The sequence below is a fragment of the Brachionichthys hirsutus genome, unplaced genomic scaffold (assembly GCF_040956055.1).
Source record: "Brachionichthys hirsutus isolate HB-005 unplaced genomic scaffold, CSIRO-AGI_Bhir_v1 contig_186, whole genome shotgun sequence".
Classification (NCBI taxonomy): Eukaryota; Metazoa; Chordata; class Actinopteri; order Lophiiformes; family Brachionichthyidae; genus Brachionichthys; species Brachionichthys hirsutus.
In genome coordinates, this window is record NW_027180433.1 from 14004 (window position 1) to 27655 (window position 13652).

The window sequence follows — 13652 nt, forward strand, 5'->3', positions numbered from 1 at the left end:
GGGGGAAGGATAATGCGGCCCAGAAAGCATGTTCAAAGGATTGTTATCTGGACATTTCAGGAATCCAATCTTTATAAACCCAATAATCCTCAGATAGATAGATCGATAGATAGATAGATACTTTAGATAGATGGAAGAAGCAAGTAACATTATTTCCATTGTTGTCCAATAGATGGCTTACTTGTACTACAAACTCTCATAATGGTGAGGTCGGGGACTCTCAGTTCATGATCAGGCCATAGTTGATATCTTCCAGGAAAACAATGCTGGGCAAGCACACTGTGTGACATAAGAGGGGTCAGCGAAAGGGCTTCCACTGCAAAGCAAGAAAGACAGGGAAGGGGACAAGCAAATTAGTTCCTACAGTCTCCGACATAGATAAACGCACTCAAAATGTGCCCACGAAAGCAGCAGTCACAAAACGAATCCCTGGGTCTGTTCATTGCAGTGTAGAAACACACCCTGAAACGTTATAGTTACAGCTTACATCTGCAAAAATGCAGAAATTAAATGAGAATTCTATTAAGAATTACAAAGAAAAGTGGCAAATGTTTCGAGCCTTCCTCAAATTGAGGATGGTGATGGGCTGGCTGGTGAGGTGGAAACATTTACATATATATATATTTAAAAACTATCCCATAATAATAATTTAAAAAGTAAGATAGCGAGGAATCATAACCTTATCTTATGGCACAAGTTATATATGGAGAACGCCCCTCCTCCCCTCTGCTTTGATATTGCATGTGTTGTGAACACGGAGTCTGTATCGCTATTCCAGAGGCAGCACCTCAAACTGTCATTAAAGTGCACGTCCTCAGGTGGAAAATGACTTCTGTGGGGGAGCTTCTCCAATGATAACATGGATTTGCTCTAAGACACGTAGCTTTTCTCAGAGTATCATGAATAAGTAAACATTGATGAAAACCCTTTGCATTTTCACTATCATTGCTAATGCTTTTGCTTTTAAGATGCATATTGAGGCATGCATAAAACATCTTCTTACCCACTCACTGCAGCCACATTGAGTGGAGGAATCCTGTGCACACACACACACACACACACACACCCCTCCTCACAAAAAGAAAACAGATGAACAACCAAAATAAGAAAGTCTAAATGTGTCCGAAGCACAATGCTAAAATCCCCAAACGACATGTCTGTCTCCCCATTCCATTTAGTCGAGTGTTTTCTGTATAAAATGTTCTCGTGTCACTAGAGATTGGTTTGCTTGAATGGACTTCATGTGATATTTTAATTCATCCAATTGTTGATGTTGTCCTGGAATACGAGGCTATAATTTTAGTCCCGGCGTTGATACGTTTTTCCACTTAGCATTGAGAGGATTAAATCAATTATGTTGATTCAGCACTTACTGCTTGCATGCCCACTGTTGTTTGTAATTAGCTTATTGCATTTGATCTGATGTAATGTGATGAAATGCCTGGAAGCAGCCCTGGGAGCCTATTTGGCTGGAGCAACTCGGGTGGGCGCCACTTTCAGGCCCCCACTGAAGCCCATCCGATTGTCCAAGCGTGGGGAAAGGAGGAGACCTGGGGGGACCAGGGCGACGCGCAAGAGCAGCCGCAGACAGAGAGACGGGGAGATCAGTGTCAAGGTGGAGGGAGGGACCACCCGCAGAGATGGCAGCATCCTCCAAACCGTATTACCCCTCAGGAGCCTCTCCTTCAAATGCATGTGTAATTACACCCCACCCTGCCCCACGCCAACCCCAGGAAAACTCCCACAACACCTGATACCTGCAGGTAGAACGCCACAGGGGGGCCGTTGCAATGATAGGGCTCGAAGGCCCAAGGGCCCGTTTAGAGTAACTAGCATTCAACTTTTGGCCACCCACATCAATCAAAGACCCCATAACACAGAAACTGATCATCGGTTTTGGAGAGAAAGGGCTGTTTATCCATGGAAAGCTAATTGTTCCACCAAGCCACTGTTCGGCATCCAAGACTGTACTACAAAGCACAAAGGATGCTGGATTGGATTTGAAATGGTCCAGTATATTTGGACCTGCCTGAAGGATCGGATGTTGCCTTACAGTTTAAGGACAGGAAATCCTTCTCAAGTCAATTCTGTCAACCTTCTAGTAAACAGACGGATGCAGTCTTTGGCTCAACTGTTACAATAATGAGCTGAACCTCAGTTAAATGTAGAGTTTCATGTGCTGCCCATCTTTCCTTAAAGAGGAACATGACTTCCATTCAAACAAACCCAACAGAACCCCTCCCAAATTGCCCCTCTACCACCCCCTTCTCTTTTTTTTCTTCCAAACTGGTGAAACAGACACACGGTGCAGACTGCTCTGTTTATGAGAGAGGTCATGGTGCCACATATGGTCAGTGCGTTAAAATACACATGGCTCCTGCCGCGGCTGCTAAAAATGTATTGCGGCTGTCTGTACATGCAGGAATAAAATAAACTCTGAATGTTTCAGCGAGCAGTGCTGAGATTTTAATGATTGAGTATTTGAAACTACGGGTCAGATTCGTATGCGAAACAGCAGAGAGGACGCGCCTCCTTAACGGTCCAAAGATATTGGGTTAGACATCAGCAATATACAGAGAATTGTTTGATTTGGCAGAAGGGGATGCACAGAATTGATGGATAAATGCATGTCACATGCCGTCTGAGAGTAAAGCAGGGCTACACTAAGCCATAGGAAACGCGTGGTGAAACTAAACACATGCAATGACAGCCACAGGCAGCTGATGTGAGCCAAGGAGCCTTTGCTCCCAAAAACCTTGCCCAAGGGGAAAGAGAGTGAGGCATTGATAAGTGAAATAAAGAGCAGAGCATATGAATACCTTCCCCTTCAAAGCAAACATTAGATGCCACTATATTCTGATTATTTTCAATGGGATTCTGGTTCTTATTGCTCTTGGCTGCACGGAGCTCCTCCCTGGCTGTGTAACAGATTTGTGGCTCTATGTTTCACCTCTCCCGCATTTATACTTCTAACTTAATGAGACAGGTCTCATTGTGTCCGTGTGTGTTTGTTTTATTTTTGTATCAAGACACCATTAGTAAAACTTCTTTGACACCAAGGAGAAAATTTCCAACACCGTGCCCTTTTGCAGGCGCCAGCATGTGTGAAGATAAGGTCAAGAGTTGCATGTTATTGGGTGTTGTTGTTTTAATGACAATCCCGCCTTGAGACTGTGCGCAAAGTTCCGCACTGGGATGTTAGTGGTGAGAAACAGCCCTGGTAGAATAGAAAGCAGCAGTAAGTGTGAATGCAAGTTCAAGAGTGCATCAGTGGGTGTTGGTCTCCAGTGTTCTGTCTTTACAAGATCGGGCCTGCTGTTTGGTAATCTGTCGTGGGACCTGTGGCGGGCAGGCTGTCCACCTCTCAGATCTGTGATCCTTTCTTACACCTAGCAGTTGCAGGTAATAACCACCATAATTCTACATCCTGCTGGGCAATGAAAAATCTCCCCCCCACGTTCTATGTTTTTTTTTTTTTTTTCAGTTGCAGGGTCATGCACTAGCAAAGCATTGTGGGAAGAAAAAGGGTGATTGAGGTGGAAGTTAAGGGTGGGAGGGGGGGGGGGGAGTTGCATAAAAAGCATAAAAACATGTGTAATGAGAAAACATGTGGTGTGTAACTATTGGAAGTCATCAAGCAAGCCGTTAAAATAAAATAAAAAAATAATTAAAGTGCAGCAAAATGAATAAAAACAAGTGAAGCTGTCTTTTTGTGGCTGGGAGACCACTGTCATCATGTCTCAGGAATTAGGCAAACATATGCTGGTCTGCTGCTGTTGAAACCAAGGCGCCTCACTCAGGCTGCGGTTTGGGAACATGAAAGGCTTTGTGGGATGAGCAGGAGGACTGGCCCTAATTCAGGGCCTCGTTGCCAGAGAAGCTGGCAGCAAACTACGATTGTGGGACAGCGAAAGGAATTTGGTAACATATTCCAGGGAGGACCGCAGCTCCAAACAAACCGAAGCAACAGGCTGCTGAGCAAACCCTTCTGTCCGCATTCAAACCCCCTATTGCTGCAGTAGGAGAGAGGGATTCACTCCCACCTGATAGAAGCCCCGTACACAGGGAACAGGGAACGTAAGAGGTCAGACTCAAAGTCGAACCTGCTTCCCTGCTAAGATTCAGTCCCATGCAAGGCCCAAGGATGCTGGCAGATTCCATAATTTGGATGGAGTGTTTGGAACACAAAGTACGCTTAATGTTGTTTTATTGCAGTTAAATAAACTCTTAAACTCAATTTCTATCTTTAAGCGAGTGAGCAGAGGTCAGCCTGAATGTAGAAGGTGCAACAGCTACAGGTCTTAATTATCTGCAGGCTGCGCACGGCATCTGTGCACGCTAACCTGAGCATCTCAGAGATATTGGATAAAACTCTTCAGCTTCAATGTTTTACAGCCTTTGCAAAGTACATCCCGGGGAAGGCCATCTTGATTGTGTTCCAAATACGAGACAACCAGGGGTTAGATTAATCATGTCTACATTCAGGGTATATATGATTATGGTTGACTGTTTACAAGTTGTCTCAGATGTGCTGTCCAAGCGAGGACATGGTGGTAGAGTTCAGGGACTGAAACTCTTTCATGCATGTGGTGTGGTCTGGTTTTCAACCGAGCTGCAGTGAAAAGTCATTCACTGTTTCGTGCTGGAAAATACAGATGTGGAGCAGCACTGGATTGCACCTCGTTGTTAGCATTTATTTAACTTCTTGGTGTTCCAAATGGTTGAGGTTCAGCAAGCGAAGCGTATGAAATGACTTGTGAGTTTTAACTGCCTGTTAACTCCAGCCAGGTAACATAAAATGTGAAATGAACTATCGGTACTTGTGTGGTTGTTATTTTTATTTTTTACTTTATTAGTCTCTTACGTCAGGATGTAAAGTGACACATGTGCCATTATTACTATTCTGCCCAACCAGTGGGAGGCAGCACAGACTGGAGGATAACATGATTGAGCAACACAAACACACGCACACATATACACACTTGTCTGCATATATACACAAAGGGTGAGTCAATTCAGCGGTTTAAGGTGACCATATCAAACATCTGGGGTGCAGACCCAAATGGCCGATGGCAGAAGAGAGAACCAGGATCAGTGGCCTGCAGAGCAGTGACATGTGGCATGCAGCAGGGCGAGCAGACCGCATCCAGCTTGTCTCTCTCTGCAATGCTGCACCTGAGAGGAATGTTTGGATATCGGTTAAGGAGCTGTTGTCCCACACTTTCATCCACTTCTAATTACAACATAGCTGAGGTTCAGCGGTAGCCAGCGCAAATGATGTTGGTACCTTCACCAATGAGAGTTAAAATCACGCCCAATGCTGCTTAGTTGGGTGTGTGTGTGTGTGTGTGTGTGTCTGATTTCAAGACGCATAACTCAAAAGGGATGGAATGGGTTTTGGGTTAAGTTTTGTGACAAGGTGGGCACTTGGGAGGAGAACGCCAGGCTTGATTTTCAGACTTTTTCATCATTGCTATGCATCACATTTTGATGGTTTATCATAAAAATATTTGAATGTGTTGCATTGAAAAAATAACTAATTCCTTCACCATGATCCACTCAATCTGTCCCAAATGTTTTTGCTTTTGCTGCAGACATCAACATCGCGCTATTGGCAACAGGAAATGTAATGTTTCATACTACCCAGTGATTCATTCATTCATCCTTGAAGACGAGACAATCGCAGTCTTCAGCCGCTTTTATCCGAAATATGGATTGTGAAATGTGCTGGAGCCTATACCAGCTGGCGACAGGCAAGAGGTGGGGTACACCCTGGACGAGTCGCCAGCTCATCACAGGGCCACATTCAGGCTTGTATTAATGGGCAATTTATGTCTACGGAAAATTTAGCATGTCTATTTCACCTAAGTTGTATGTTTCAGGAGGTGGGAGGAAGCTGGGGAATTCAGAGAGATGCCACGCAGAAAGGAATTGAACCAGGAACCTTCTTGCTGTGTTTTAATCAAACAGTGACTGTTGATTAAATGACAAATAGTGTGCCTTTGTGTCTTTTCGTGTGCCAATGGAGACATTACATTGAAAAGATAAATTCAGTAACTAAAATTAATCCAGTTTTACCGGGTGTAACTGGAATAGAAATTGTATATGTTTACTCATACAAACATATTTAAAGAACAATGATTAGCCTGCCAGTCTTGATGAGACTAACATTTATCAGGAACTAAGTTACAGCTGCAAGTCTGTCTAAATACATCCAGTACACAGTGAACACCACAATTTCTCAGTCTGTAATTTAATGCTTGTAATTAAAAACTCCTGCGCTGCCTCACATTTACTGAATCAACACCTTTAAATCAAGCAGACTTTTGTCTCCCGGAGGAATTTACCATTCCAAACCACAGTCTGCGATCCCTACGTAGTTTTCACTCCCAATCACACTCTTTATCTCCAATTGCTGACTAATTACCAAGAGCTATGGGTTATGGGAAAGCCCCCAAAATGGCAGTCTGATGTTTTTGTGGTTTGGAATTGGGATTGTTGCTCTTCTTGTGCTCTTTTTTTAATTGTCTGTCAATTTACAGTGTGTGAAACTGGGGTCAGATGTGAGAGGGGTCAAAATTGGGTCAGCGTTTCTATCACAAGAAAGTACACTGTAAACATACAGGAAACAAAGACGTAACATATGTATACGTCCAAAAAAAAGCAAAAGAATTGATGAGATTCTTTATGTATTATGTTTATAAAAAGTTACTTTAATTTTATACATCTGTGGGCAATAACAAACTTAGTCATGGTTTCAAGACAGTCGGTATATCAGTTCAACTTAAAAAGCATGGCATGCTACATGACTAAATTATTATATTAATGAAGAAATGACATCATAATAATTGCATAATAACTGACAAAAACATTTTTCTTTTTTTTTTCCTGTTGGGATTCGAGAGTGTCCGCAGAACACTTGTCAGAAGATCCTCAAGTTGCAATTATCTATACATTTTTCACTGGTGAGGGGAAACTTCATGAAGTAAAGCAACATCGCTTGGAATTCTCAATTAGATTATTTTTTCTTCCTCTGCTAGATGCTGTGGAAGTAATCTGATTATACGCCGTGACTCCGTTGATGTGGCTGCCAAACACCTGAGGTGACTGACTCATAGTGAGGCACTGTTCAGTGTGACATATATGATTCTCTGGAGAGAAAATAGGGGGACACCTAATGCCTCTGTTCATAATGAAGCAGCAAATTATGGAGACAGGGTGTGTCATCTCATTCTCTGCTCCTTTCATCATAATCTCCCTTGCCCCGTTCAGAGGAGAACTCACTAGAGGCCATCAACCCCAGGACCACAGCAGAGAAACATTTCATAGAGATCTACCTATGGCCTATTTTCAGCAGTGCACTGCACAGACACCTTCAGCCAAATGATTTAAAGTGTAACGAAAGTCAAATGTATCGGATAAGTTCCCTTGTGTTTCAGTCACAGTGCACTGACAGACTGACAGAGTTCATGTCTACACACTCAGACTATGTGTTATAATGATGGGATCTACCTCTAGATACATCTTTAAATAAAGATGCAAATATTAATTTAACGTGTCTAAATGAAACGGGATTTTGGAGCGAGTACGAAAGTTTAAAAAGTTGGTTTGAATTTTTTATTTGTTACAGTATTTTAAATAAAGGATCATTCTGGACAGATTTTGTTCATTTTAGTTTTACTTTGAAAATGTCACATAAAGTCTTATTGAAGAAGAGCAGAGGTCATCTTCTAAACGATGATGATCGTCTCGTCTTCAGCCGCTGATCCGCACTGCAGGTCATAGATGCTGCTGGAGACTATCCCAGCGGACAACGGGCGAGAGGCGGTGTACACCCTGGATGAGACGCCAGCTCATCGCAGGGCTGCGTGAAGAAGCCTTTAATGGTAGGCCTATACTTCTGAAATTGGAGCTGATGTTATCCAGCTCATATGCTTTTGCATAGTAATCAACACTCAGAAACACATTTTACATGTAAAATCTAAAATTGGATGTTCATCACTAATTATGGCTACAAGATGAATAGAGTAAAAATATTTAATTGTCTGTATAAATAAGACATGGAAATATCTAAATATTAATAAAATATCTTTGAATTGCATTTAAGTGCAGCACTTTTTGTAAATGTCATGTTCAAAGACTTATTCCGGAGTTGCCATACAACAAACATGCCTCCATGTGACGGTACCCTTATCAGTGAGTTCAGTTCTAAACTTGGCTGCCATCCCTTACAACAAAATTGCTGCCTGCTCTTAAACTAATTACATTTCTGGTGCTTTGATTCCAGTCCGAAGTAATAAAACACATCTAACCCAAACCCCAAAAATCCATCCACAACTACAATTAAAGTTAAAAGTGCAGTTGTTTTATGATAAGAGCTGCGGGGTTTGTAGCCACCAAGCCCTACCACCTGCTTCTGATTGGCTAGTGGCATGTTATTTTCCCCTCACACATACCCCAGCATGCACTGGGGTTTATTTATTAGGAATAAAAAAAAAAAACGAATCACTAATCTGTCGGTTCAGACAGTGGGCTCCCCCTAAACACACACACACACACACACACATCTGCAGAGCAGCTGAGCAGTCCCACTGTTAGGCTTTCTCATATCAAAGAGCCTGGGGTGCTTTTGGCACTGCTGGGGTAGTTGTCCTTTTTTACAAAAGACAAACAAGCAAAGAGCTTGGGATGCGATCCAGAGCTGCCTTTGACACGCTGTTGAAATGGGGAGTTGGCTCTGTGACATGGATGATCTACATGTGTAAAAAAGCTGGTGTGTTTTGTATGCTTTTCTCCCTATTTTTAAGCCATTGTTGGTCGCTTATACTCTGGTCTACAACAAAGCAATGCACATTAGTTATTAGCGTGGCCAAACCATATAGCACATGACAAAATAATCTTCAAATTGTTCATTGTCTTGAACAATGAACAATTGAAATCATCCCTGTTAAATTATCCCTACAGAACTCACTGAGCGACTGATGTTTTCTCAACAGCTCGCCACAATTTAGCTTATAGAGAAGGATGACGAAGAAAGCATCAGTCCAGGTTGCCACATAATGATTTTTGAAGACGTTATATATCGCAAACACTGTCCACATTCAAACGCTGCAACAGCAATACATTGCAAATGAACAACGCTCATTTGCATTCGGTTTCTAATAGTTTTTGATCACCAGAAGCTGCTGTCAGGTTCTGGCCAAGTTAAACAGACATGTTAAAAAAAACATGTAGGACTGCATCCAAAAACGTTTCAAAACTGCTCAGAGAAATATAGATATGGAAAGAAGTGCATGTACATCTGACACTGCCTGTAAGTGCAGTTCCTTTCAATCAGGAGAAGCGGAAGAAGAGAAGAGGGGCTCTCAATACTGAAAGGAAACCTATAAAAGCCAGATTTCATGTTTCAACTTTTTCTTTTCCAAAATATCTTTTGCCTTTGAGAGCTGGCTCCGGACAAGAAGTATAATGTGTCTATGTTCTACTATAAACCAACCTCCCACTGAATCAGGCATGAAGGTGGCCTCCAAGAGATGCTTTGTCTATACAAGTTGGGTGTGATTTAAACCTTTCAGCCAGTGTTAAGTGTAACTGTCATCATCAGCACTCTGTAATGTCAACTAATTTGAAAATGCATAGAAATGTGCTTGGAGAAATAAACACATTTCAGTGTTCATTCATGTCAGTGATCAGGCTGGTGGGGGTTGTGTGAAGGGTGGGCTCGTCAGACGAATTCCTGATCACTTGAGTCAGTTTCACATTCATCAGTACACGTCATTCTTTATTACTAACAAATGAGCAGATTTATTCAATAATCGTGCTCATGCACCAGTTACACAGCATGAAATACAAATACAATAAGTCTTTATGAACAAAGAGGGGATTTTGATTTGCATATCAAAAGATGTTGTTTTCTAGTACTACCAATACATCCCCAGCCGAATGCTACAAGTCATATGTGCGCCGCATGTACGTCTTTTGCTCAATTCAGTGACTGGTGGTCACACAATGGGACCTAAACCCAGTAACACTGACTCAAGGGGAAAACATGCACATTAAAGACCAGAAAAGCCCTAATAAAAAGCTCTAATGTAAAACAGCCCCCATTAAAGAGATCCTTCCCCAATATTTGTTGAACTCTTACATATCATATTAATGCCATTTCAGCCATTGTTCACTGCGGCTGTGTTTGATCTGCAGAGCTGCTATAACTCTGGGGTAATAGGAGCGCTAATGAGAGGAGCTGGCACTTTATAAACACTGTCAAGAGCAGGTGGAGTGAGGGCCGGGTCACACCGGGCCATTGTGTCCCCTTCAGCTAGTCCTATACTCAAAAGGAATTATTTTCTTAGATCTGAGTATTTTGACAAATCAGCATATTTCAGGGAGATGTCTTTGTTAAAAGCGAAGTCCAAACCCTGTGTGAATGTCCCATGCTGAATAAATGTGCAATTAATCTGCAGCATGGTGCTGTGCGATGGGGCACAGGCCTCTTCAGAAAACAGGTCATCTCTGGCTCCACAAAAGATATTCCCTGCTGATGTCATAGGAGGAAAACACACACACACACACACACACACACACACACTCCTGCATAGACTTTTCCAATGTCTTTCACTCCGAGAGATTGCGTGCGCTTTAAAAAAGGACTCTTTTGTATGTCAAAACCTCCTTTTTAATGGGCTTCTTTTAAAAGTGCTCAATGATCATGGTATTAAAATCACAGTAATAATAAAGTACTTCCTCATTCCGTGGTCTGGAAGTGATCCCAGGCAACGAGGTGAACCACATCTTAGACTAAGACTGCACACTCTTAATGTGGGCCTTTACAATCATTTATTGAGCTTTAATTAACATGTATTGAATGGTGTTTGTACTTTCTAAGCTATTTTAAAGGGCCCTCTCTGCACTTTACAACTCAGTAATGGGGTTTCAAAGTTTTTAACAATATTCCAGCGGAGGGCCTGATGCAGCAAATAGCATCTGTCCCTACAGAGCTTTAATTGTGTGTTTCAGGAAGAACAAATGTGCTCAGGTCTGGCTCTAGGTCTGGGCTACAGTGTCAAACAGAAATGTGTGTGAGGAGAGTAAATGTACACATGCCTCGCTTCCCCAGATATACACAAAACAAATATGTTAACGGCTACAGAAAGCGAGTACGAGGCTTCGCCATCAAATGCATTAATATTACATGACACGGAAAGCTGTTCCAGATCTGTGAACGCTAAGAGTTTCTAAGTACCGTATATGTTGTCATCACGTCTGCTGCAGGTGTACACATTGATCAAATGTGGAACTGAAAGGACCATATTTAAACTTTGACCATATTCTCCAAACAGTTCCAGGCCAGGAATGCATTTACTCATATGCCCTGCTGCTAAACCCTAAAACCTGGTAATGGTGTTGCACCATTTTACTGATTTAGAATCTCCTCTATATAACTGTGTTCTTATTGCGGTTGGTTGATTCAATCTGTAAGCGCGCCTGTTGCGCCTTAAAAAGACTATGTTAATAGAACTAACATGTGGGCACGGTTAAATGAAAGGCTCCTTAACTTGAAGAGACAACTCTCCTCTAAGGCTCAGATTATTTACACTCTACTTTGTACCTTTTATTCATTGCTCACATTTCAAAATAACATATGTACCAGGACTCGAGACGGGACATTAAATTTGGCTCTGGTGAGAAACTAATGGCAAAACCAAGGAAAATGTTTATAATCTTTGCAAGACTTTTAATCTTCTCCATCACAAATGCACATCACTCCCAACCTTTCATGCCCGTTAACTAATAGGCCACCGGGTGTGAGCTGCACAGGTAACTTGGCGCTACAAAGAAAATGTACGGGAGTGACGAGGGGGTGCATCAAAGGGGCGAGTTAAAGATGGTGGAATATACGCAAAGTCAGCAAAGAAAGAAAGCTCTCTCCTGAAAGAGGACTCCGGCACAGAACCTAAATAATACTTTTCAGATTTTGATATAACTACTGGTGCCTGTGAAGACTTCTTTGATCTTAATTGAAACCACTGGGCAGCACTCTGCTGTGTAGCACTGACAAATAACAGTTTCCTTGGGCTAAGCGTTGAAGGTTAGCAAGCAGAGAACGCGCATGCTTGCTCCATATGCTGAATTGATATAAATAAAAATATAAAGAAGAGCCTGTCTTCACAAAAGACAGTGCAACATGCTGGGGATTGTCCCCAGTTGTGGTGCCGGACAAACCTTAACTGTGTTGTTTTCAGCTTTCCCACGAGTTTGATCCCCTCTTTTCATGCAGAAAAGCTCATTTTAACTTGATAATGTCATGATGGAATCTAGGTGGGCCTAGAGAACGTGCTGCATTGGAACGATACCACCATTCACAAAGGCCTGTCTTTGGTCTTCCTGATTTTTAAGGCCAAACATTCGTTTGAAGCATGGGAAATGATGATTTCAGGGCAGTGGGCTCTGGTTTTAATACAGCACAACACAATGTTCTCTGTCTTCTTTTACCATGCTTTAGCACATCCTGGCAGATTGCTGTTATTGTTTTTTTTTTCTTCCCTGGCTTCTTTAGTTGTTCACCATATCAAAAAAATGAGCCCAGTCAGGGGGTCATCCGGATCTGATGTGGTGTACAGTAAAACAAAACATTCCCCAATCATAAGCGCAAACACATTGACCCGACCAGTAGGGAAAGCCATGCGATGCTGCAGAAAGTTCAAAGTCATTTCCCTTCCTTCCTGTGTGATGCCACAAGAGTGTGCACGGGGATGACCTTGGACTTCTGCTGAACCCTGTAGATAGGAAAGAGAGGAGAACGAGAGGTGCCTGCTTTACAGACTGATTCACTGTAGGACAAATGACAGGATTTTCTGAGGAAGCAACCATTGTTTTTATGGTAAATTATTATGCTCAATATTCCTCTACCCTGGTCTGGAAATAATTCTACAAATATCCATTCCTAATTTATATACGTTATGACTTTTCAGCCACGAGGACCAGTGTTGGAATTCATAACCAAACCCCTGACAGGTTTGTTGGAAAAGGTAATTCTACATGTTAAAAGCATTTTATATTGGGATCACTCGAAGAATCTCAGATCTGACAGACTCAGTCAGGGTGAATATGTGAATACTAGTTTGACACATAAAAGGAACACGGTGTATTGATGGATTAGGTCGTAAAGTTTACATGAACTTTGATACTACTCTCTCTCTCTCTCCATATATATATATATGTAATTTGTGTGCGTGTATTGTTAGATCCATCACATAGTTCTAAGAATATTTACTTCCTATTAGAAGATGATGACAGAGGGGAGGAAATGTAGGTTAAAAATAGGAATCAAAAGAACCCCCCTGTTTATTAGTAAGGGTTGCTAGAGACATCGGTGTCTTTGAAAGCGAGAGAGCTTTTGACTATTTTACAAGTCAGGTGAAGGAAACATGTGTGTTAAATCACTGTACCCGGCCGACTTGGGTCAGCTCTGCCATAAAAGAAAAGAGATTACAAAGGAAACTAATGAAGACACTGATCAAAGTCTGTAATGCTAATATGTAACAGGTGCTTCAGACCCCTAAAATGCACCCCTGCACTGCCCTCCGATCACAGCTACCCACTCCATCCGCAAAGCTCACTCATGGATTTCACATGTGCTTGGAAAGGAACAA

General features: G+C 42.1%; 1 protein-coding gene across 1 annotated transcript in view; it reads left to right on the forward strand.

Annotated features, from left to right (window-relative positions):
* The first annotated feature begins 1432 nt into the window (after positions 1 to 1432).
* LOC137914898 (alpha-ketoglutarate-dependent dioxygenase FTO-like) overlaps positions 1433 to 13652 on the forward strand; it is a 120345-nt gene continuing 108125 nt past the window's right edge. Inside the window, exon 1 of the mRNA XM_068758385.1 lies at positions 1433 to 1660. Within this exon, the coding sequence (XP_068614486.1) occupies positions 1433 to 1660 (228 nt within the window). The remainder of the gene's footprint in view (positions 1661 to 13652) is intronic.